Source organism: Cryptotermes secundus, unplaced genomic scaffold, assembly GCF_002891405.2.
Source record: "Cryptotermes secundus unplaced genomic scaffold, Csec_1.0 scaffold973, whole genome shotgun sequence".
NCBI lineage: Eukaryota > Metazoa > Arthropoda > Insecta > Blattodea > Kalotermitidae > Cryptotermes > Cryptotermes secundus.
This window is the reverse complement of record NW_019745099.1, coordinates 775,636-801,333: the sequence shown is the minus strand read 5'-3', so window position 1 is coordinate 801,333 and position 25,698 is coordinate 775,636. Positions and strand designations below refer to the sequence as shown.

The 25,698-nt window shown below is 42.2% G+C and overlaps 1 protein-coding gene across 1 annotated transcript in view; it reads left to right on the top strand.

Annotated features, from left to right (window-relative positions):
* The first annotated feature begins 14,594 nt into the window (after positions 1-14,594).
* LOC111875006 overlaps positions 14,595-25,698 on the top strand; it is a 95,963-nt gene continuing 84,859 nt past the window's right edge. Inside the window, exon 1 of the mRNA XM_023871002.2 lies at positions 14,595-14,890. Coding sequence (XP_023726770.1) covers positions 14,857-14,890 — 34 coding nt within the window. The 5' untranslated portion in view covers positions 14,595-14,856. The remainder of the gene's footprint in view (positions 14,891-25,698) is intronic.

The following is a 25,698-nucleotide window of genomic DNA, read 5'->3' as shown; positions in this document are numbered from 1 at the left end:
CGGGAATCGAGCCCAGGATCTCTGGATCTGTAGCCAGGAACTCTGACCACTAGACCACAGAGGCAGTCCCAGCCGCGCTATACGTGGTATAATCCATGAAATTCAAAAAGATATCCTTAGAACTGGAATTGAGATATGATACAATAATAAAGAAGTATCAAAATAAATTGAGAGAACGTTGGGAAAGAATTCGAAGCCAAGTCTCCGAAAGTACTGGTGCCTTATATTAGCACTTTGTCCGCTCGGCCACGCTGACGCTTCATAACAATTTGATGAACAGCAATTTATGGGAGTTACCATAATCTTAGTTGCATCATCTGATCTCAGATTTCTGTTATGAATAATGAAATACAACTCAGTGAAAAGATTAGCCACTAGGCCCACTTCCTTATTTTGACAAAAACATTAAGTTGGATTATGAGATCACCTTGTACTGCGTCTATGTGTGTATCCCCATCCTATCGTTCCTATGCAACGGCTCAGTAAACACGTTCGCGCGACCACGAATACACACGCAACTTGCTGGACGCGTCATTTTCTATGCAATGCGTGTCGCATCAAAGGAAAATAGGCGATTAGGACTTCGCAGAACTTCTTGTTTCAAAATAAGGAAAGTAGGCTAAATACAATCCGAATTGCGTCGTGAGACCATTACAAAGTTACGGTGGCCTCGGAGGGGACTGAACGGTGGTTCGATGTAACCTCCAGGTCAGAGGTTGGTCTGAAAGTCCAGGGTCACCGTATAAATACAGCGGGCGCGTCACCACTCTCTGTTTCCACTGTTCACAGTTGCGAGATCTCGCTGGCCTTGCATATCGATTTACAGCAGCCAATATCAGTATCAGCAAGCATCAAGAAAAGCACACTGCGGTAATCACAATGCACAACATTCTGTCAGTGTTACCACTGTAACAGAAAGAATGATTCATATACGGCAGGTTTCGGGTTCGAAACTAAAACCAAGGACAATATATCACGTCTGTGGTTTTCGTGATTTTCCTTAGTCTCTCCGACCAAATGCTGAATTAACAGTAGCTTAGATGAACAAAAAAATTCTTCACCTGTTATAGAACTCTGCTGTTCAAAAACATAAAAATTAGAATATACAAAACTATAATTTTGCTTATGGTTCTGTATGGGTGTGAAACTTGGTCTCTGGCATTAAGGGAGGAACATAGACTGAGGGTGTTTGAGAACAGGGTGTTGAGAATATTTGGACCGAAGAGAGATGAAGTGACAGGAGGTTGGAGAAAACTGCATAATGAGGAGCTTCATAACTTGTACTCTTCTCCAAGTATAATTAGAATGATCAAGTCAAAGAAGATGGGGTGGGCAGGGCATGTAGCACGAATGGGGAGACGAGGAATGCATATAGGATATTGGTGGGAAAGCCAGAAGGAAAGAGACCACAGGGAAGACCAAGGCGTAGGTTGGTGAACAACATTAAAATGGATCTTAGAGAGACAGGATGGGGTGGAATGGATTGGATTGATGTGGCTCAGGAAAGTGACCAGTGGAGGGCTCTTGTGAGCACGGTAATGAACCTTCAGGTTCCATAAAATGTTGGGAAATTATTGAGTAGCTGCAGAATTGGCGGCTACTCCAGAAGGGCTAAGCTCCATGAGTAAGTTATAGAATTGGAAGTTTCATTACAGTGTTTGCAACAGCCAGCCACTGGCCCGTGTTTTAAACTAAATAATACAGTGAACACTTACTGTATCTACGAATATTTAACATCCATTTTAATAAGCACTGTATTATCCTCTCGTGTACGCTTAGGTCCAGATGTTGGTACAATAAAATACTTCTAGCAAATGTTGACAAGCTCTGCATCTCAGAAACAGTTACTTCAAAGGCTCTGCTATTGCCCACGCGGCAGCTCCCTGTTCATGTTGCTTCGCATTGTAATGGCGTCATAACACATCCGCATGTCATATTTGCAACTGGATGCTGTTCCCAGAATCCACGGCGCACAACTCTGGCCGCTGTAAACATATACAATTACTGATTTACTGCGAGTCCTAGGTCGCTCCAGCCAATAATCTTTCCCACGGACAGTCCAGGCACAAGCATCAAATGCTCTGAAGATGTACTGGACATAGACTATCTCTGTTACTAGATGAGAGAAATTATGTGGGTTTCCCGTAAAGAGGGGGATTGACCAGAAGGAAAAGAAAAATAACTGCCTACTCGAACATCTACTTTTCTATGGCGTAACTGCTGTAGATGTACGCATATACCCCAATGCGAACCTCTGAGTGACGGTGGCCGCGCGATTTAAGGCATGAACTGTCTTCGCCTGCACAAACACTGGGATCGTGGGTTCGAATTCCACTTGAGGCACAGATGTCTGGGTGCGTTTATTCTGTTTATAGATAGAGACCTTGCGACGGTCTGATTCCCCGTCCAAGAAGTCCTAGTGACTGTGTAAAAGATCAAGAAACTGAAAAATTGCACAGGTTTCAACAAAGGGCGGTAAAGCCATGGATAGATAGGACCCCAAACCTGAGTCCTCTTGCTGGGTATACGCCCACTTCTTCCGTTATTATTTTATGTTCATTATTACCGACATCTGTCCTCGTCTCCAAACCTCTCAGAACACAAACGCCGAAAACAAACTGCACAAGGAAACAAAATGTTTGAACTCTGCCTCTTTCATCTGAGTGAAAGATTCGCTCGCGTTGTCTGTAATTTATGACATTATGTGTCATTTCGAGTTTAAATGTAAATATCCGGATTTATTTTAGATACCCTCACTGTCGGAAAAGGAAATACAAGAGCCAGACAGAGAGGGAGTGAAGAAACAGAGAGAGAACAAGCACAAAATCCCCTAAGTAAAGTAAAACGGCGTGTGCTTCCCTCCCTTGCTTCAAGAAATATATGTTTGTGTTCAAACATTGAGGGCAGCAGAGTGGGCGGTGTTGTTTGTCGGATGTTTGCTTCCTTCAGGATGTTATTCTGAGGTCATGTTAAGATGGCGTCAAGGTACCCCAGCGAGTCTGACCAACCCAGTAAGACTGGAAGCCTTGCAACCTTATCGATCTAGCTCAACTTGAGATGCAAAATAAAGTATGTTCTACATCTCAAAACATACGAATGCAATGAGGTGCCAGAACAACTCCGGTTGCTTCCAGGAAGTGAAGAGCGGATATTAACCAATTCCTAGGAATTGGGTCTTTCTTGAGAAGCTCTTATCGTCTTGAACGTTCAGCTAGCTAAGAAATTCCATGCCATTTACTGGGCTTGAAAGTCCATTAGCACCTGCACAACAGCCATCCACCCACTGGACACCATCCTAAGCCAGCTGAGTACAGTTATACCCTCACATCCTGTTACCTTAAAACCTATTATAGCTAAATTCATGGATCTGAGCCCTTCTTGAGAAGCCGCCACCGGTGCAGCTACTCAAGAACTACCCAGAAATTTACGGAACCCGAAGGTTCATTACCGTGGTCCTTATTCTGAGTCAGCTCAATCCAGTCCATACCATCCCAAGCTATCTCTCTAAGGCATTTTACAGACTTCATACCTTCCTTGTAGCAAATCTCGTGTCCTTTTTCTTTGGCTTACGCCGTTTGTCCAAAGATTTCCTCCAGTTACGAGGCCCTTTGTGACATTTCGTAACAAGCTTATTTTTTACGGTGAGAAGTCCTAATCCCTAAGCTTGAAGATCACCCCTTGTCGGCTGTCCAGGACTGATTATTCAATATATTCGCAGCTACCCTCCATATCTGGGGGCCGTCTCCTCCATCTGCAACCTAAGAAGGTGCCATGCAGTGGTGACAAGGGAAACCCCATTATATATATAGCAAGTAAGACAATTTAGGACAATTATAAACCGGAAGTCGGACAATTGTCACCTGTCATCGGTCAATAACCTGTTTACAGTTCACATCTAAATTATAATTAATTTTGCACTCAAATCTGGCGCTCCTTCCCGCCAAACAACTGGTCTAATGGCGCTCGCTTCGATAGAAAGTAAGAGAGTAAGACAACGGTCTCGAAAACCTCAGAACCTCAGAAGAGACGGCCAGTGCAATACCCGCAGCCAGAATAGGTCATAATACCTAATGTGTTAACGCTAAAGGGGAAGAGGAAAAAAATTACAGATATGGTGACGACCCAAAACTTCGGAGTTTATACCCAACATCTTTCGAGTAATGTAAACCTACAGTGCAAATTGTGCCCCCAAAAGTATAAAAGTAAGGAGAAGTAAAGCTATCCCTGTAACGGGCCGTGAAGGCCCATAGGGTTGGGAGACGTTGAGGGTTCCACATTATCTAGACAATCGGTTGAAAGATGGCGGTAAGGTTGTCAGCCTTACGCGCCGGCCGCGCTTTACTCCCCAGGAAAATTATTTAATTAATTCCTGGTACTCATTTCTGTTAGAGGCTGAGTCAACCCCAGGGCCACAGTGCGGCTGGAAGGATTAGGTCAATTGAAAAAAAATTGAATGACCTCATCGGGACTTGAGCCCGCAACCTTCCGGCTTGCAGCGTACCCCCCCCCCCAAGTATATTCCTCCTTAATAATTTATGACTCCCAGTGGACTCCCCTACATCCAAAGGAAAGTGCGCATTGTTTCTCAGTTGTTTCCTGGTTCATCTAACGAGGATATGTCAACTGTTAGGCTAATAGCATTATGATGTCGAATGTGGCAGTGATGAATTTGGAAGAACTTGGAAAGTTGCCGTGGCCTATTTTAATGTAAGCTTACTAAACCATCATTTTCTTGAAGGGACGGAGGACGTGACAACTTAAAATACTGTATCTTACCTCAAATCCTGGGATCTAACCTGATGCTTCAAAAACACGAATTAAGAGTGAGTGCCAGTCACCCTTCCGCGACGTTCGTTAGTAGACGTCGGTTAGTTGTTGCTGGACTTTCCTGTTGGTAACACGGGGTAGTTCAGTTGGTACAGCTACGGGCTACTGGCTGGACGGTCGAGGTTCGATTTCCGGCAGGGGCAAGAAATTTATCTCTACTTCGCAGCGTCCACCCAGTCTCTTACCCAGTGATTACCGGAGGCTCTATCGCCGGGGTAAAACGGAAGGGGCGTGAAGTTAACCACTTACCTCCATCTACTGCCAAAGTCATAATGGTGGAGCTATACTTCCCCTCCCCCTAAAGTATTCATGGCGAGGTGCTTAATTAATTAACCACAGGGATTATTTTTAATGCTAGTGGGGTGGGACTAAGTCCCTTGTACTGCGGCCACTTCTGGCCTATTGTACCAGCCCCAGATGATAGGTGAGGGTGATTGTGGAGCAATTGGTGGAATGAAGATTGGCAGGGGAAACCGAAGTACTCGGAGAAAACCTGCCCCAGCGCCACTTTGTCCACCACAAATCCCACTTGACCAGACCCGGGATCAGGAAGCCAGCAAGCACAGGGATTACTTTCACCACTTTCACGTACTCCGCTGATCACAGTGGTCACACGGTCTAAGGCACGAACTGTCTTCGCTCGCTCGGATCATGAGTTCGAATCCCACTCAAGGCAAGGATGTCTGTATTGTGTGAATTTATTCTGTGTGTATGTTGAGGCCTTGCGACGAACTGATCCCCCGTCCAAGGAGTCCTACAGAGTGTACAGGATCAAGAAATTGAAAAAGCGGTCAAGGGCTGTAGAGCCATAACAATAATATTTGACTTGTTGTTTCGCTGGCTCACTGTACCAATATGCGTTATCTGTTCGTATTTAAATGACAGATGTTTCGAGTGCTTGCGTATTGCCTGTCTTCACGTACGCCTGCTGTGACACCAAGCAGATCCTGAGCGACTCGTATTTAGGGGGCGGGCCCACACAAAGTTGCCACATGCTGGCCTCTCCCTCTACACTGACTCTGGTTTCGTCTCTGGATGCAGGCTGTATATTCCTCCCGTCCTTAATGATTCAAAACGTACCACCATACGTATGCAAGGGTCAACATACACGTATTTCTCAATCTATGGCTCTACAGCCCTTTGTTGTTGCCCTGGCCGCTTCTTCAGTTTCTCGAGTCGGTAGGACTCCTTGGGCTGGGGATCAGCCAGTCGCTAGTCTTCTACCTGCACGTAGGACAGCACAAACAGAATAAACGCACGCAGACATCCATGCCTTGAATGGGATTCGAACCCACGATTCCAGTGTTTGAGAGGGCGAAGATGGTTCATGCCTTAGACCGTGCGGCTACTGTAATCGGCTAAGCTTCAACCAATTGCCTTGAATAGTTAATGCTACCCATCATGCTACAGCAGAGCACAGACTGTTCATACTGTGTTTGATCATCCTGCTGCAGTGTTCGATCATACACACACACACACACACACACACACTTATACACAGTATATATTGAGTATTTTTACATCCGTTAACACAACAATTTCATATAAAATATACAAATATAGATTATTTACATTAAAGTCTTAAAACACATGTTTCGACCCTTATTGCGTCAACATCAGGTGTATTGTTTGTGCTTAGATGCTGAACTTGTTTTCTGATATGACTAAATAACATGTAATACATATTGCGTTCGGTAACAAACTTCTAAGTATTTTCTGTTTTTGAGTCCAATTATATTGGTATTAGAAATAATTAATTAAATTAATGTGTGTCTAGTTGCAGGTTAAATTAAGGTCGAAATTAAGATCAAAATATATGTATATAGTATCTATTAGTTATATCGCTGGTATACTGGTCGCTCTGGTCTGTTCCTTCCTAAGTGGGTGGGATGTTATGATCTCCTGTATGTTCACACGCGCTATCTCCCATTTAATCGAGTTGCAAGTTGGGTGTAGTGGGATTATCGTCAGGATGTTGTCTTGTGTTGTCTTGCAGGTGGTCATTTGGACTCTAGGGGCCGTCGGGGCTGCTGTAGAGTATATATACACACAAAATATAGTCTTCAGTACACTTTCACAAACCATACATATACCTGAAGATAGTCCTATGTTGCCGAAACATGTCATTCAGTTTACATGTAAGCATGGACTAAGTGGCGATTCGACCAACGATCTGTGAAGTTGCACTGACGACCGTGTTGTATATACATACATACATTATATACAACACAGTCTTCCGTGCACCTTCACAGATGTAAACATATATATATCAAGTATAACAAACATTTAGGATAACAGCCGGGGTAGCGCTGTCGGTATAGCGACTGGCTAAGGGCTGGACGACAGAGGGGTCGGATTTCGAGTCCGGGTATGGTCAAAATTATCTCCCGTCTGGGGGCCCACCCAGCCTTGTAAGAAGTGAGTACCAGGATCTCTTTCCCCGGGGCTAAAGCTCCTCCAACTAGTGCCGAGGTCAGGAAAACGTGGATCAACACATCCACTCCCCCCTATGTTATCGTCGCGTAGTGCATAATTGTAGTTAAGCACTGCACCTTTTTTTACCTTTCAAGATTAGAACACATTATCTCAAGCGTGTACTGTAATGAAGAATACATGAAGATGACATTAAACACAAGCAAGATTAAACGTCATTGCCCCGGGTACGTAACAAACATTAAACTGGCTTAAACATCTGTCATACCAAGACTAAACCGAGTCAAACGCTTAATACACTCTATGTAAAAATGGCTATCATTCAAAGAGGATGCAAAACTGAAATCCTCAGAAGTGGGATCAAGTTATACGAATCCAACTCAGGCTATAAGACCACTTGCTGTGTGTACAGGCAGACACTCGACGTGAGTCAGCAGAAGACAGAACCAAAACGTCATCCGTATTGACACTTCTGGAGCCAGGGTCTGATAGGGATCAGCACTGGCTCAGCGGCACACGTCAAGTAAAGGCGATTGCGCTGGGACCCTTCCTCAGAGCGAGAAAAGTCATAGATCTATCAAAGACACAAGCTAATAAGAGTTAATGGCAAGTCTACTACAGCATTCTTCGGGACGTTCTGCTCACACAAGCTCGATGTTGCAAAAAAGTACACTATAGAAAGGGAAGAAGCCAGGGCCGCGCCATAGCTCAAGAGGTTAATCGCTGGCTTCTCACCGCGGCGGCCCGGGTTCGATCCCGGGTCTGGTCAAGTGGGATTTGTGGTGGACAAATGGCGCTGGGGCAGGTTCTCTCCGAGTACTTCGGTTTCCCCTGCCAATCTTCATTCCACCAATTGCTCCACAATCAGCCTCACCTATCATCTGGGGCTGGTACAATAGGCCAGAAGTGGCTGCAGTACAAGGGACTTAGTCCCACCCCACTAGTATTAAAAAAGGGGGGGGGAAGAATCCAGCCGAAATTCGTGTGCGATAGAGTATGTGCGAGTGTATATGTTACGGGAAATATGAATAAACCAGTAATTATAAATAATTAGTATTATTAATTATAACTGCCAACGTTTGTGAGCAAATTAATAAAAAACGTGAATAAGCAAACAATATTGTTTTATTTTGTAAGAAACATCTTTTTGTATAGTAAAAATTAAGCGTTTGTTATACAAACCGTGTATTTAACATGGCGCAATGTAAGGACGTGTAATCCGTCACTTGTTATACATATAATAAAATATTTTGTATCGTGATATAACAGATTTACCCCTGCTTACTGAAATGTGTGAAGCAAGCAGTCAAAGTGATGAATCACATGAAATGTTTTAAAGAAGTCAGAAATGCTATTTACTGCTACTGCTACCAGTGGACTTCGGTAATTATGAATAATAATGAGAAATTACTCATAATTACCGGTAGAAGTGAATAGTGTTACCACCATTGTTTTTGGTAATTATATATACTTAATGATTATTACTGATAATTACAAATTACTGGGTTTTACGGTAACATATACACAAAAGGAACTATGACAACTTTACGATTCTGTTACAAGTATGAGATCCCCAAAAGTTAATAAAATTAATTTATTAAGGTCATCAGAGAGCAGACTCGGAAATAATTTTTATTAGTTATTCACTATACACTTAAAAGTTTTTCCCCAGATAAAACTTTATGATTGCAGTGAGATAAAATTTTGTGCTAGGTACTAATTTTATAAACGACGAGCCACAGTGTGGGTTTAATACAATCATTTTAGAAATTGACGAATATCCAGGTGAGGTTCCCGAAGTTCTGGGAAAAATGTAACCCTTAGGTGGGCATCTCAGAACTGACGACCTAGCAGGCCTCACTCTTTCTCCAGACAACATACAAAACGAAATACGAACTTATGGCCCCAGTTCTTAACATTCAGGACACCCCGTCACATGGCTGTTCCAGAACTACTTACAATTGTGTTGTTACATATCACACTGCTATAATATCAAGGAAATATAATAGAAATGTATGCTGTGTCTCTGTGGTCTAGTGGTCAGATTTCCTGGCTACAGATCCAGAGGTCCGGGTTTGATTCCCGGAGATTGGTTGCGCTGAACACGCGACACCCTCTATCCGCGCTAGGTTGGTATAGTTCGCTTGCGGACTAAAACCACGGAGTTTGTTTTTTGTTTGTTTGTATGCTGTGCTAGAGTTATGCTCGAAATAGGAGAGAAAATGACGAATTACGTTCACACTCATCTTCCAAGGAAAAATTAAACGGAGCAAAGAGAAAAGAAAAGTGTGATAAGCTTCCGGGATTCAATCGTGATGAGTCTTGGCGTGACAACTTCCATGCTGCTGAAGAGTACAATACTCAGAATTGTAACGCCATGGTTTATCACAGTGAAAGCCTGATTTAACAATTTCTCTTGAGTAATAAAGTTGCAACTAATTTATTTTTACTTGGTGCACAGACTACGAGTACACTTGTAACATTTTGTTCACACTGCTTTAATGACTGTCCGTGTACGCTATCTATTTAAGCCTATGCAGCAAAATTGCAGTGCGCGATCCACGTTGATACGACACTACTGTGCCGGCACCATTTTCTGCAACAGGTGCACCTTTGTGGGTAGCGCCACGCTTTTGGGATGATTCTCACCTTGCACAGCTGCTACCTCTCGATCTCTTCTTGGTTGTCGTTGCGGCCACCTTCTGCTCCTCGTTGTCGAACGTGTATGTATTTGGGAAGTTAGGGAGTGACTACAGCGGCCTCCGTAGTCTAGGGGTAACGTTCCCACCTCATGACTCAAGGTACGCGGGTTCAAACCCGGCGGAGGTCGTGGAATTTTTAAGGGCGGAAAAATTCAGGCAACAAGTCCTCCGGGAGGGACTTTAAGCCGTGTATCCCGTGTTGTAGATTTACGGCACGTAAAAGAACCTCATGTCTTTAGGAGACCTCTGAGCTAAATTAGAGGCCCTTTCCCGCCCAAGTAGTCTCCAATGCCTCTGATGGATGGGGGAAGCATCAAGGTACCGGGGGGCCGACCTCGTTGGCTCTACGGGGGCTGATGGCACGCACCGTTACCGGTAAGGTATGGCGACAGTAGAAATTAAAGGGGAACGCACAATGGACCAATAACTGGTCTAAGTACATGGGGAAACCCACCCCCTCTCATAATACATACATACATAGGGAGTGACTATTGAACGCCAGTAAGCGTATGTGAGTAGCTTACAATCAAGGTAGTGTCTGCTCGGGTGACATATCTGGGTCTTCCGGTCTACTCAGGGACTGGTAGAGCTGATCTCTAGTCTCAGGGCGTATCTAGCCTCGCTCCGGCAGGACAGGAAGGAACTTACGCTAACAACCTTGCACGAACACCATTTCAGTTTCACAGATGATATTATTTATTATTTACTCTGCGTTTAATGCCAAATTAGTTACTTCACTGGCTTAACTGACCACTTCTTATACTATGTTTATTCTTGTATCACTCGAGTTTCCGGTATCTTACTTTTACTAAGAGAACTTGTGTAAACTCTGACAATGTACAAGTTGTGAATGGCGACGTGATGCATTGCGTCCCCACCCTCATTTGCTGAATGACCTCTCCGAAGTAGTAACTTCTTCGAGCCCTAAGTTCCAACAGGAAGCTTCTCCCTGAAATAGGTCGTAGTGATCCAGCTTAAAATTTGGGAGTTCACCAGAAATTTACAAATCCGAATGATACAGACATGCTGCACGATTTTTGCCTTTGAAGCCTTAACGGTATTTGTGACAGCATCCTGACGGATCATCATCTTGGCCTGGGTCTGAATGTAAAAACGTGATCATCTGCTTACTCCTTACTTATAACCTACAGCTTGTGTCTTAATTGTTCTTAATTAACATAATTTATATTGACTAATTCTACTGAACGGCTAGAGCTGATTATTTTTAACTTTCTTAAAATATAAGTCCAAAAGATATCCAAGTTCTCGTAACAAATACCTAGTATAAATATCACATGGTTACCACAGTAAACCCTCGCTAATCGGGATCGAAATATGGAAAATGCTGTTCACAGCTGAGTACGTACTTTAAAAGACACGTGGAATTTAGGTAGGCACATGATGAGTCATTTGTCTGTTCAGAAAAAACTTAAGTTTCTTCAAACTTACTACGTTAAAAAAGGCACAACTTCTGCGTCTTCCATCAATGAATACAGGTATTGTTTTCTACAGTTTTTAAATAAAGGCTCTACAGTGATTTTTATTTATTTTCAACGGCATTACTTATTATATTTTCAATTTATTTGTTCTAAGTTTTTTTTCTTGTAGGGCTGTCTTTTGCTTCACTAATCCGGATTATCGCTTATAGGAATGACCTCCCCTCAAACACCTAATTTTCATTATTTGAACCAAAAAAATGGCACAGGTTGTGTAGGCATAAACATGACCTAATCAGCTTATGAGAGAAGTTGAAGATATTTTCCAGAAGAAAGAATTAGAAGACGAAATTAGAATAGGCTTCCGAAGAGAGTAGCAGCCTAAAAACGAAAAATGTCTACTTTCAAAGTATGACCTACCCTGCAGTCCATTTTGCTGTGAAAAAAGTTCATAAACGTCATAGACTACCGCAGTTTTAATAACTCATTAAATTGATATCTCTACCATACTTGTGGGGTAGGCGGTAACGTAGTTGGTTGAGGCACAATGAATGAATGAATGTATAAGGGGTGGGCCTTCTCGGCCCTTGCACGGCGACGTACAGTGGTCTATTGTGCTTCACATTTTGATTATCCCCTCAGCAATCCTGCACTTCGAATGAAGCGTAGGATTTCGTACGTGGGGGCGTCGAAATGGTCACTTGGTTCCATAAAGTATTGACAAAAGTGACGTAATCTTAAATAAGCCAAGGCCTCACATTCGCACAGGATGTGTGTGGCTGTTTCATTTTCTTCTTGACACTTCTCACAAGTGGGACTATCACTTAGTCCCAGTTTGAAGAGGTGTCCTTTAAGGTGACAGTGTCCTGTAAGTAGTCCTACCACCCATCATAGCTGGTTCCTGTTTAACTTCAACAGATTCTTCGCACTTTTAACTGAGGGTCCTCGTATGAGTCCCTTTGCTTGCCCGAGTCCAGTCAAGGATCCACAGTATTTCTTGTTTGAGGCACTATACTACAAGCCGAAAGCTCGCGGGATCGAATCCCGATGAGGTTATTGGATTTTTTCAATTTATCTAATCCTTCCAGCTGCACTAAGGCCCTGGGATCGACTCAGCCTCTAACAGAAATGAGTACCAGGAATATTCATGGGGGTAAAGGGCGGCCGGCGCGTAAGGCTAACAACCTTACCGCCATCTATGAGCCGATTGTCTAGAAAATGTGGGAGCCTCAACATCTCACAACCCTATTGGGCCTCCATGGTCTGTTACAGGGATAGCTTTACTTTACTTTACTTACTATACACATCAAAAAGAATTTGTACGTCTTCATGACGAAGGGCTTAATTAAGTACAGGGACAAATTTACCGTTTCATTTTAGGTTACCTTTATGTTAATATAAGTCAGCACTGAGTAATTATATTCCGTCTATATAAATGTTTGAGTACAAATTTAAAGCTAATTTCTCTAGAACGTCTGAAATTTGTCAGAACTTAGAAGGCCTGTTTAACCCCTTTCAAGTCTGCGAGTGAGGTATCTGCCCTGTCACTGACGCTTTCTCGTCACATTCCATCACGTATCATTCTTACCTTTTGAACAATAAAAATTAAACGCTGCCATGAAAATATGAGTCCTACGAACAGAAGAATGTTTCATTAAATAAGATATACTGGTATGGAAAGGGTTAAAAAGCAAAGTTCTTATTTCTTATAACGAAGAATCCATTTTACATGAAAGAAAGTTGTATCACAGATGTGATACATGTAGAGTAGTCACGGAAAGGGGACAGCGTAATGTGAAGTGTGCAATATTCATGTGTGTTCAATGGCGTGTATCAGAAAATAATTTGTGCTTTAAGCTTACGTATCTTCAGCAAACTGAAATTAAAGGAACCTTTTGCGATGTAGTGCACCGGGAAGGTGAGATTCATGGAGTCCATATGTTCTCGTACGTACGTTTTTTATTTATTTCATTTCATGCATCCTGTTGTGTTATAATATACAATTTTCTTATTAAAACCTTCACAACACAACTATATTACGGTCAGTGCCAAGTTTGGCTCTGCTACATGTTTCGGCTACCAAGAGCCATCATCAGGCAAATACATGGCCAACATATATATACCACTGAACTACAGTACTAGTAAAATTGGATACAACAATATTAATTACATTCAAAATACTTCGCGTAAAAGTACAATAAATTAGACTATATAAAACGAAAGTTATTGTATAAAACAAGAACAAAATTCTTCGAGTGATGCTTTACATCATCAAATCAGTCGTTGGTTTTTACGATTTTGGTGTATTCTCACGCACAAATTGGAGTATTCTATATTTTGTGTATATATAATAAACTATTTTGGAGGCTCGTACTTTTATGCCAAGTATTTTTATAATATTATTGTATCCAATTTTACTGGTACTGCAGTTCAGTTCATCAAGCCTGATGATGGCTTTTAGTAGCCGAAACATGTAGCAGAGCCAAACTTGGCACTGACCTTAATGTAGTTGTGTTGTGACGGTTTTAATAAAGAAACTGTACAACGTTCTTAATTCTATGAAGCATGAGTCCCTCTTGAGAAGAAGATGGCTGCTTAGATATTCAATAAATTTGCGGCCTTTCCTGGTTCATTAATGTGTCCACAAGAGCCCGCCACTGAACCCTATTCTGCGCCAGATGAATCCAGCCTACACATTTTTTTTTTTTAATTTCAAATAATCCGTCGAAGACTTATAGAACATTTCGTAACGTGCTAGTCTTCTTACGGAGAAGATTGTAAACCCCCTTCCTCAAACCCAAGCTGAAAGACCACTCCTTTTCGGCTGTCCGGAACTGATTTTCTTTTCAATATATTAATCCGTAGCTACCCTCCATATCCGGAGGGCGTCTCCTCCATCTGCAACCCGAGGACGCGCCATTTCATGTTGAAAGAACTCCACTTAAAGTGATTTAGATCACAACCACCCCTAAATATTCTGGTGTGCCAGGCAACCTGCTGAAATTATCTTTCACGATTCCACTTGTTTGCTTTACTCACAATTATTAGTGTAAGCCCGTTTAAGGGAAAACGGAAACTTGATAGAAAGCTGACTTATTACTCTCCTTTCCGCGACCACCCCTCACCCCTTCCCCCTCGAGATCTTGCCCTCCCCTCCTTCCCCTGACCAAACTTCCATACCGAACATAAGTGGTCGGCGTAGGCATTACTATGCCAACTGGTGAACAATATAGTTCTTAGCGCTGTTTAGAAGCAGTCATTAATTATACAAGCCATTCGCGAGTTTCACAACAAAAAATTGATCCAGCATAACTTGAGAAATAAGAAGCTGGTGATAAGAAAAATTTAATCTCAGTGCGGCGCTGGCAGCCTCCATAATAATAACAATCATAATCACAATCATTAGCAGCAGTATCAGAGCGCGCTGCTGCGTGCCACAAAGACAGCAGCCAGCTTGAATGGCTTCACGACAAGATTATCTGCGAGCATTCGGTAAGTATGATCCTACATTCACTTGTTATCAGTAACTGATAAAGACGAGCTGGATTAAACATGTCTGCAGTTCTTTCTACATATGACATTCAATTAATGAAAATATCTGGCCCTTTATCTTACTTACAGGATGAATAATATTTGTGTTCGTATGTGACGCTATGGAATATTTGTGTACTGGAAAACGTTGATAAGTAATCGTAAACTTCTGTTGCTGATTCGCGATAACAAGATTCAGTGCCTACCACGTGGACTTTCATGTTTAGGCCTGTTCTGTTTTCGGATCTTCATGCAAAATTCGATTTGCTATAAAATGTACACAGCCACACCTGTTGAATTCAACACTGTCCGAGATGCTGAAACCTCACATACGGGCGCAGTAGAACATGAACATGAAAGGAATTGTTGTTACATTGTTTATGTTATTTAATTTAAAGTTAACAACAGATAGCCCAACATTTTCATCGTATCTTTTCTGATATCCCGAATAAAAGAACACAATCAGTCGTAAACACATTAACATAAATTATATACAGGCCTGCTAATTATATATTTTCGGTAAAAATAATAAGCAATGGAAATTGCACAAAATTGATGATTATCACTTTATTATGGTAAAAAAAAGTAACGCCATCCCTGTAACAGGCCGTGGCCCATAGGGCCTTTACAGTTAAATAAGTATATATCATTTGTATAAATATACATCGTTGCAACCAGAGCAGTGAAATATATTTTAAGTTTTAATGCATTTAATAGGATATTAACGACTATTTAAACAAATATCGTCCATTAAGCCATTTCAGTGCATTAATTTGCGTTTATGTATTTTAACTTGTGACGTTTATGACGTTGCATTGTCCTGGAATATTAATGGGAGATCCATTTTATAGCGTTTTAGAAATTCAACAGTTTAACGATTGTAATAATTTAGATGTTTACTATATTAACCTTTTAAAGCATGAATTTTATTACAACAATTAACAATTTCAGCTTCTATCTCACAGAAAACACACTGAGTTACCATTATAAATATCTTTCGGTTAAGTACGTTAGGAAGATAATCGCATTTTCGGAGAATCGTGCGAAATCCTACGCGGATAAAATGTTTAACGTAAAAACAGATGGTGCACTCGCATACACTAATTGCTGCACTTGAAAAGAGTTGGGATGAATAGTGTATATTCCAGTCTTGAAACATCTTACTTGAAATAAAACTGTGTAAAATTCGTTCGCCCACTTTCGCAGTTTGTTTCGATATATGTGTGTCGACAATATTAATTCGTACATTTAGCACCATGTTGTTCGTTTTTCGTAATTACAGACTTTGTAAATTTTCTTTGTTCCCGGATTATTGTTGAGCATGACCATGTTGTTCTTGAATACCCACTTCGTTGGTTCTGCCTAACACATGACACGTTGTAGACCTCCAAGAACTTTGTTACAATATAGACACGGAACGTTATGTTAACGACGTGGCGATGGTACTGCTTGGATATTCACAAGTCCCTTGCCAGAACTACTATCGCATACAACTAAATCTTGCCTGCTGCAATTACACCGGCCAGAAGCGGAGAAAAGACCACGCGAATATCGTCCTTCCAGCAACAAGCACAACTTCCAACTCTTGAATACCAACCGAGCACTAACAATTATTATCAAGCACACCTCCTTTTTCCCTCATCCCCTGTACCCCCTCTTCTTTGTCCAATTATCACAGCAGCCTACTTAAGATATGAACCTATGCAGATATAACCCATATGTGTTGGGGCGGGGAAAATTATCTGAGCACAGTGCGATAAGATTTGATATAGGCTTACCCGCGGATTAGCGAGCTACAGCTAGGGGAAAGATGATAAGGCGAAGCCCCACTCAGTTCTGCTGCTGCTAAGATTAGTTTGTGTTCCAAAGCGTTGTACATTGCTTTGCTGCGAATCATGGCATAGCTTCTGGTTCATACACATTGATGACTTCTTCTAATGTGACAGGTTATTCGACTAGTTCATTTTCTGTACATATCAGGAATACCAGGAATATGAAGGGAGGGTATGGAGTGGATTCTTCTGACTCAGGATCGGGTCAGGTGGCAGGCTCTTGTGAACATGGTAATGAAATTTCGGGTGACTAGGAGAGAGACTCTCAGCCCCTCTGTAACGAGTTAGCAAGAGGAAATGTGATTGTTTCATTGTGATAAATTAGTTACACTTGTGTTTTATGCACCCTAATGCTAATGTTGCATACTTAATGATCTTCTTGTTTTCTTTCTTAGAGATGCTGATGGTCTTTTGCTTCTTTCTGTATTTAGACCTAGGAGACGTTTCTTAGGCTTGTAGGACCACTTTACCCTCCATGCGGGAGCTGTATGGTGGATTTGAACCAGGGTCCTGAAGTCTGTCTCGTGATCCGTCGTCGGAAAATAGTGTACCTTACCATTAACGCCAAACTTCGCTAGACGGCGCAACGCATCGGCCTCTATATCCTTCTGTTTCCTTGCGACTGCTGACGGTAGGCATGCGACTTAGTAGTATGATGGTCTGTAAATATGCCCTTTCTTTTGTATGGGTGTGAACTTTTGTTAAGTTGCCACCCTGCTTGTGAGTCGGTGTAGCGACTGGTTACGGCGCTGGACGACCGAGAGGTCGGAGTTCGAGTCCCGGTAGGGTGAAGAATTGTCTTTTCTCCACACCGGCTCTGGGGTCCACCCAACCTCCTATCCAATAGGTACTGGGGCTCTTTCTCAGGGGGTAAAGCGGCAGGGGCTTGAAGCTGACCACTCCCATGTAGTGCCGAGGTCAAGAAAATGTGGATCTATACATCCACTCCCCCATACGCCTTCATGGCGTAGTGCTTAATTAGCTAAGCACAGGGGCAACTTTTCTTTTACCCCCTTGCTTAATTAAGCGTCACGCTGTGAAGGCATGCATTTAACCTCGGCACTGTATGGAAATAAGCTGTGAGCTTTACGGCCCGGTAACTTGACCCCCGGGGAAGATCCCTCAATACCCATTGAACAGTAGGCTACGTGGGTTCCAGAGCTGGTCTGAACATTGTAAAGAACAGAAACATCTTTGTCCTCCACCGGGAATCAAACTCCAATTCCTCGGTCATTTAACCCCAGGTCTCTCACAGTAATGTACGGACATAAGCTGAGGGTGTCTGAAAATGTGTGTTGAAGAGAATATTTGGAACAAAGAGAGGAAACAACAGTAGAGTGGAGAAAATTGTAATTATGAACATCATAATTTGTACTCCTCGCCAAATATTATTAGGATGACGAAATAAAAAAGGATGTGATGGACCGGGCATATAGAACGCGTGGCAATAGGGAGAAATTTATAGAATTCCTTTGTCGAAAACCTAAAGGAAAGCGTCATTTAGAAAATCTAGGCGTAGATGGATACTATTGGAATGATTTTAAGGGAATGGGATGGGAGGGTGTGAGCTGGATTAATCTGACTCAGAACAGGGAACAGGGCAGACTCTTGTGAACACGGTAATGCACCTGCTTATTTGATAAAATGAGGCAATATTTCTTGACTAGTTTAGCAACTATTAGCTTCGTAAGAAGACTGCGCTCTATGGAGTTACGAGCGTAGGCCTACTAAATATTTGCATATATGTAGCTACAGAGATGGCAGTGGCGCCAAGGTTTGTGGTTATCTGTAACAACTTTTTGAGTACAGGGCGTACAATTGAAACGGAAAACACTGGGGCGATACTTTACTGCGTGATCATGCGCAGAATGGCGAAGGGGTCCTCCCTGCCTCCATCGCTGACTCCTGTCTTCTTAAAACAGAATTTCATTATTGATTGCTGTAAAAACTCGGCAAAAACTTAACATATTTTATAATTGCTGGAAGCGACGCCCTTGTGCCTTCAAGCATACCTAGCTAGTAGAACGTAAACAAGTTTTGAGAGTTTCTGGAGTTCTTCCTCGGAAAATAAAGGAATAACGCGCGTTATGGCATGAAGATTTTTCGCCACTCAATTTCTTTCCTCTTTGCATATTTACATGACCAATAAGGTAACACCGACCGGTCACCATAGCCGAGCGGTCTAAGGCATGCACTATCTTCGCTCGCTCGGAAGCCGGGATCGTGGGTTCGAATCCCACCCAGGACATAGATGTTTGGTGTTTTTTTATTGCTAGTGTGGTGGGACTAAGTCCCTTGTACTGCGGCTATTTCTGGCCTATTGTACCAGCCCCAGATAATGGGTGAGGGTGATTGTGGAGCAGTTGGTGGAATGAAGATTGGCAGGGGAAACCGAAGTACTCGGAGAAAACCTGCCACAGCGCAACTTTGTCGACCACAAATCCCACTTGACCAGACCCGGGATCGAACCAGGGCCGCCGTGGTGGGAAGCCAGCGACTAATCGCTTGAGCTCTGGCGCAGCCCATGTGTGTGTGTGTGCGTGCGCGCGCGCGCGTGCTCGTTTCGCTCTGTGTTTGTGTACAGGTAGAGGCCTTGCGACGAGCTGATCACCCGCCCAAGGAGTCCTACCGAAGTGAAACGGAGAGTTTCATGGTGGCAGGGTAAGGTCCAAATTGGGGCTGTAGCGCCAAAGGAAAAAAAGGTAACACCGAGCAGGTTGTTGTATCGGTACTACTTCAGACTTGTATTTGGGAAGTGCTTGATTTTAATACAGACCGAATCACTGGCTATTCACGCTAAATTCTTCTCGTTATTCTCCTCAGTCCCTTCAGGCTGTTGCCCCGAATGGGACATGAACGCTTCATTCCAAATTATTTCCAATTCCTCAGTTTTCGTATTATTGACGCTATGTACCTGTGATCCAGACACTGACAAAGTCGTAAACCATAAAGTATACTGTAATGAAGTTGAAGAAGGAAACGTTGCAATGTTCTTCCTGCAATGGATATGTGGACGGTCACCCAACTCAGGACGGTGTGGTGTGAATGTTCTTCTTGCTTAGATCTTTTTAATATGAGTACATAATTCGTTGGACGATAACAAATCAAAACCTGACTGAGGAGGGAATTAAGAGGAGATTGAACTCGGGTAATGCTTGCTACCATTCAGTCCAGAACTTTTGTCTTCTCGTCTCCTGTCCAAAAACATAAAAATCAGAATATAGAAAACTATAATTTTGCTTGTGGTTCTGTATGGGTATGAAACTTGGTCTTTGACATTAAGGAACATAGACTGAGGGTGTTTGAGAACAGAGTGTTGAGAATATTTGGACCGAAGAGAGATGAAGTAACAGTTGGAGAAAACTGCATAATGAGGAGCTTCATAACTTGTACTCTTCTCCAAATATAATTAGAATGATCAAGTCAAGGAGGATGAGATGGGCAGGGCATGTAACACGAATGGGGAGACGAGGAATGCATATAGGGTATTGGTGTGAAAACCAGAAGGAAGGAGACCACTGGGAAGACCAAGGCGTAGGTGTGTGGACAATATTAAAATTGATCTTAGAGAGATAGCATGGGATGGTATGGATTGGGTTGATCTGGCTCAGGATATGGACCAGTGGAGGGCTCTTGTGAACACGGTAATAAACCTTCGGGTTCCATAAAATGCTGGGAAATTCTTGAGTAGATGCAGATTTGACTTCTCGTCAAGAAGGGCTCAGCTCCGTAAGTAAGTACATAATTCGTTGCTTTTGGAATGAGGTGTACGATTCAGCAGCAGTTTTTTATAGCCAAACCTTTCATAAGAAAGAAAGTTACAGAGATGAATTCGGACGTTTTTTCGTGAATATTCAGAAGAACGGGATCCAACAAAGTCTTGTGTATCGAAACTCGGCAAAAGTGACAGATCACGGTTCACTTCAGACAGAAGGGAGCAATCCAAAAAGAACGTGCTAACTGAAAGAAGGGTTCAAAATATCCAGGCCTGGATCAGCACTTGCAACCTATTCAGACTCTTGGTACAAGATCTTGAATCTGTATTCATAGCTACAATACTGCTTATTATTATTATTATTATTATTATTATTATTATTATTATTATTATTATTATTGGTGGGGTGAGACTGAGTCCACTTCGTACTGCGGCCACTATTGGCCTGTTGTACCAGCCTCAAATAACNACATTAAGGAACATAGACTGAGGGTGTTTGAGAACAGAGTGTTGAGAATATTTGGACCGAAGAGAGATGAAGTAACAGTTGGAGAAAACTGCATAATGAGGAGCTTCATAACTTGTACTCTTCTCCAAATATAATTAGAATGATCAAGTCAAGGAGGATGAGATGGGCAGGGCATGTAACACGAATGGGGAGACGAGGAATGCATATAGGGTATTGGTGTGAAAACCAGAAGGAAGGAGACCACTGGGAAGACCAAGGCGTAGGTGTGTGGACAATATTAAAATTGATCTTAGAGAGATAGCATGGGATGGTATGGATTGGGTTGATCTGGCTCAGGATATGGACCAGTGGAGGGCTCTTGTGAACACGGTAATAAACCTTCGGGTTCCATAAAATGCTGGGAAATTCTTGAGTAGATGCAGATTTGACTTCTCGTCAAGAAGGGCTCAGCTCCGTAAGTAAGTACATAATTCGTTGCTTTTGGAATGAGGTGTACGATTCAGCAGCAGTTTTTTATAGCCAAACCTTTCATAAGAAAGAAAGTTACAGAGATGAATTCGGACGTTTTTTCGTGAATATTCAGAAGAACGGGATCCAACAAAGTCTTGTGTATCGAAACTCGGCAAAAGTGACAGATCACGGTTCACTTCAGACAGAAGGGAGCAATCCAAAAAGAACGTGCTAACTGAAAGAAGGGTTCAAAATATCCAGGCCTGGATCAGCACTTGCAACCTATTCAGACTCTTGGTACAAGATCTTGAATCTGTATTCATAGCTACAATACTGCTTATTATTATTATTATTATTATTATTATTATTATTATTGGTGGGGTGAGACTGAGTCCACTTCGTACTGCGGCCGCTATTGGCCTGTTGTACCAGCCTCAAATAACAGATGGTGGTGATTGTGGAGCAATTGGTGGAATGAAGATTGGCAGGGGAAACCAAAATACTCTGAGAAAACCTGCTCCAGCGCCACTTTTTCGACCAAAAATCGCACATAATCAGACCCGGGCTCGAACTTGGGTAGCCGCGGTGGGAAGCCAGTGACTAACCGACTGAGCTATGGCGTGGCCTACAAGACTGCTTACATTTTTCCATGTAAAATAGCATATGTACACGCACTTAAACCATCAGATTATGCGGTAGGAATTGGTTCCTGCAACAGGTTGTCGCAAACCATTCACGATATTAAGGTACTGGTGGTGAGTACTGTAAGTGCATAGCAAAATTATTCACTGCAAATCTTCAGAATGTGCTCTAAACTTCGCGAGGCATGCCAGAGGGAAGGAAGAGAGTCACTTGTATTAGTTAGTATAAAATGTTGTTAAGTTTGTATATTCTTTTTACAGCAGTGAGTTCAGTACAATAATGAACTTCTGTTTAGACAGAGTAGCGATGCATGGACGGAAGATTCTTCGGCTGTTTCACCCACGGGCACGCGGTAAACTACCGCCGCGCCACCGCTCGTTGCACGTTTCCGTGTCATTTGAACATTCTATATTTAAAAATTCGGTTCATCTTGCAGGAAACACATCACGAATATATCTATATTATAAAGGCAACTGGTTAATGCTGTTTAGGAAAATAATCGCTGTTTATTGTAAGAATCATATGACACCAATCGATGACCTCTGTGGATAAAATACAGAGATTTTTATTGAAAGACGAGGAGACATATATGGTTAAAGACTATGCTTTATAGGGTTTACTAGATGGTCAGTAATTATTTATGTATTAAAATTTTGTGAAGGAAATTTTATATGACTACCGGAGAGACCAGTATTAGTTACATGAAACGAACCGGGCTTGTGTGTCGACAGAAATGAACCTTCCCAATTTACAACAGCAGGATAGGCCTGATTTCAAAGCCAGTAAAGATCGGGCCTCTCAAATCTGGCACTCCATGACCCGGCACCACAAGGAGGATGAGATGACCCTTGCTTCTGCACCACCCTTGCTTCTGCACCATCCTCACTCCGGCACCACCATTACTTCGGTACCACCCATACTCCGGCACCACCCTTACTCCGGAAGCACCCTTGCTCCGGCGTCACCCTTACTCCGACACGAGTATAGTTTGCCGGACAGCCCTTAAATATGAGTTCAAAGAGACGGGCAGGCAGTGTTGGTGTTGGTAAGGCTTGAAGGCCCAATATGCCTATATCGTTGCGCCCATACCTTAAAATTCTCTAACAGTCCTGTAACATTACGTTGCAATGGCTTATTCAGGTGTTTCGCTGCCGTAATATGTTGACCAACTGTGGTTCGTAGAATTCTCAGGTCCAGCTCCGGTCTGATCCCACGGGTGCCGGATATGAGAGGTCTGATCTGTAGCAGGTGTGTATGTAGGATGTCCCAGTGAGGACAATTATACCAGAGATATTGCTCTACGTCACATGGACCACATTAGTTGTCGTGAATGAAGCATTTGACTCGAATGGACAAGAATCAGTTCCACTCATATGTATTTGCCCTTATGGATGCTTAGTTTCATAGACGTGGTTTCTGGGACAGTAAGCAAGCTGACATGTGAGGACGCAAGTCTGTTTAGATTCGTTTCTGGCTTCAAAAGTATTAAGCAACCAACGAAATAAATCCATTGTGCATATTTTTCCTTGACAAACGTATACTCAGCTCGTCAAGAAGTTCCCAGCTTTGAAAGAACTCAAAAGAATCATTACCATGTTCACAAAAGTTCAAAACTTGGCCCTATCCTTAGACATTTCAACCTAGTTCTAAATAAGTGTAGTTCAACCATAGAACGTGTGATGAGATGATAATGTTGTTTTACTCCATCCACGAATAAAATGGCGATTGCGAAGCTGAGCTGTACAAAATGAATCATATAGTTACAAACAATAAAATACTTCATATGATTTTTTCAGTTTCCGGTTAGATTGTTTTTATTGGTAAAATTTTTCCGTCACACTGCTTCTAAATACCCTTTCTTTTCGTTTTTTGTTTTTACACTTGTTTTGGTTTATTCGTTCCTGCGACTTCTTGGTTTTGCCTTCAATTTCTGTTTAGCGAGCACTCGCTGACAGTTGGTAAGTGATCGTCATCAAATCTGAGATTTTTTGTTGTGAAATGAAACCATCATCGTCATCAGATCTGAGGTTCTCGCGATGCTGAAGATTTCGATTGTGGATTAAGATACCATGTCGCCTGGTAGGTGATTGTCAGCGTTGGAGATCAATCTACTGTTTCCATCTTCAGGGAAGATGAAGTTCCTTTCGAAATGACGGTAACACCCACGAAATTACATGGTATTGTAATCAAGTAGACACCACTGTGGACGTCATCAGCAATAGCACGGATGTAACTCTTGGCTTATTCCGGTTATGAGGGCCAAAACTTACAGGATTGTACAGTTCCAAATAGGAAAGACCTGTGAGTGAAGAGAGATTGGATGAAATTCGTTTTTGGCTTGAAGATTCTTCTTGAACTTCCGTAGTGGCCCCCCAGAGAAGATGGGGTTTGAAGTTTCTATTTTCAAATCTCAAGTTTGCTGTATTTCCGAAAAGGAACTTAATCAGTTTTGCGCAGGTGGAAGGAAAACGTGCGTAGCTGTGATCTGGATGGGTTTTGCTTATGATTTGTTGCCTTTGGGTTTGTCGATTACGCTGCAGATCTCATGGTGCGCTCCAAGAGTTGTCGCACGAGGAGAGTTTTCTTTTTCGCTGCATTGTCTTGGTGATCTGCGACAGGCGTTCAGACCTCCCCCCCCTGTACAGCCCATATACATTGCTAAAACAACTTCGGTATATTTGGTTTCTCATACATCATCATCAAATTTCCAGCAGTTTCTTTCGATCAACAGATAGTTATCTGTGCTTAAATTAAATCTTAGTAAAGTCGGTATAGGAAAAAAAGGTGTCTTGATACATTTACTATCCAGAATGGTCTAAAATAAGGAGATGCTTTAACGCCACTGCTTTTCAATCTTTCTGTAGAATATGCCATTAGGAAAGTGCAGGAAAACAAGGCGGGGCTGAAATTAAATGGGACACATCAGCTGCTGGTCTGTGTTGATGATGTGAATCTACTGGACGATACAGTAAAGATTCAATACAGAAAAATAAACTTTAATTGACGCAGCGCAAGCTAAGTACATGTTTCTGTCCCGTCACCAGAATGAAGGCAAAATCGTAACGTAAAGATAGCTAATAGATCCTTTGAAAATGTGTCACAGTTCAGATATTTGGGAACGATAGTAACAAATCGAAATTTGATTCAGGAGGAAATTAAGATGAGACTCAATTTGGGTAATGCTTGCTACCATTCATACCATAACCTTCTGTCTTCTCGTCTGCTGTCTAAAAACATAGAAATTAGAATATAAAAATATAATTTTGCCTGTGGTTCTGTATCAGCGTGAAACTTGGTCTCTCGCATCAAGGGAGGATAAAGACTGGGAGTGTTTGCGAATACGGTTCGGAGGAGAATATTTGGGCCGAAGGGGAATGAGGTGAAAAGAGGCTGGAGAAAACTGCACAATGAAGAGCTTCATAACTTGTTGTTATATACAGTATAATTAGAATGACCAAGTCGATGTATATGAGATGAGCATGGCCTGTAGCACGAATTAGGATTTCATTTCAATCCAATTCATTAGGATTGCATTAGGATTTTCATGGGAGAGCAAGAATAGAAGGGGCCGTNAGTATAATTAGAATGACCAAGTCGATGTATATGAGATGAGCATGGCTTGTAGCACGAATGGTGGTGAAGAGGATTGCATTAGGATTTT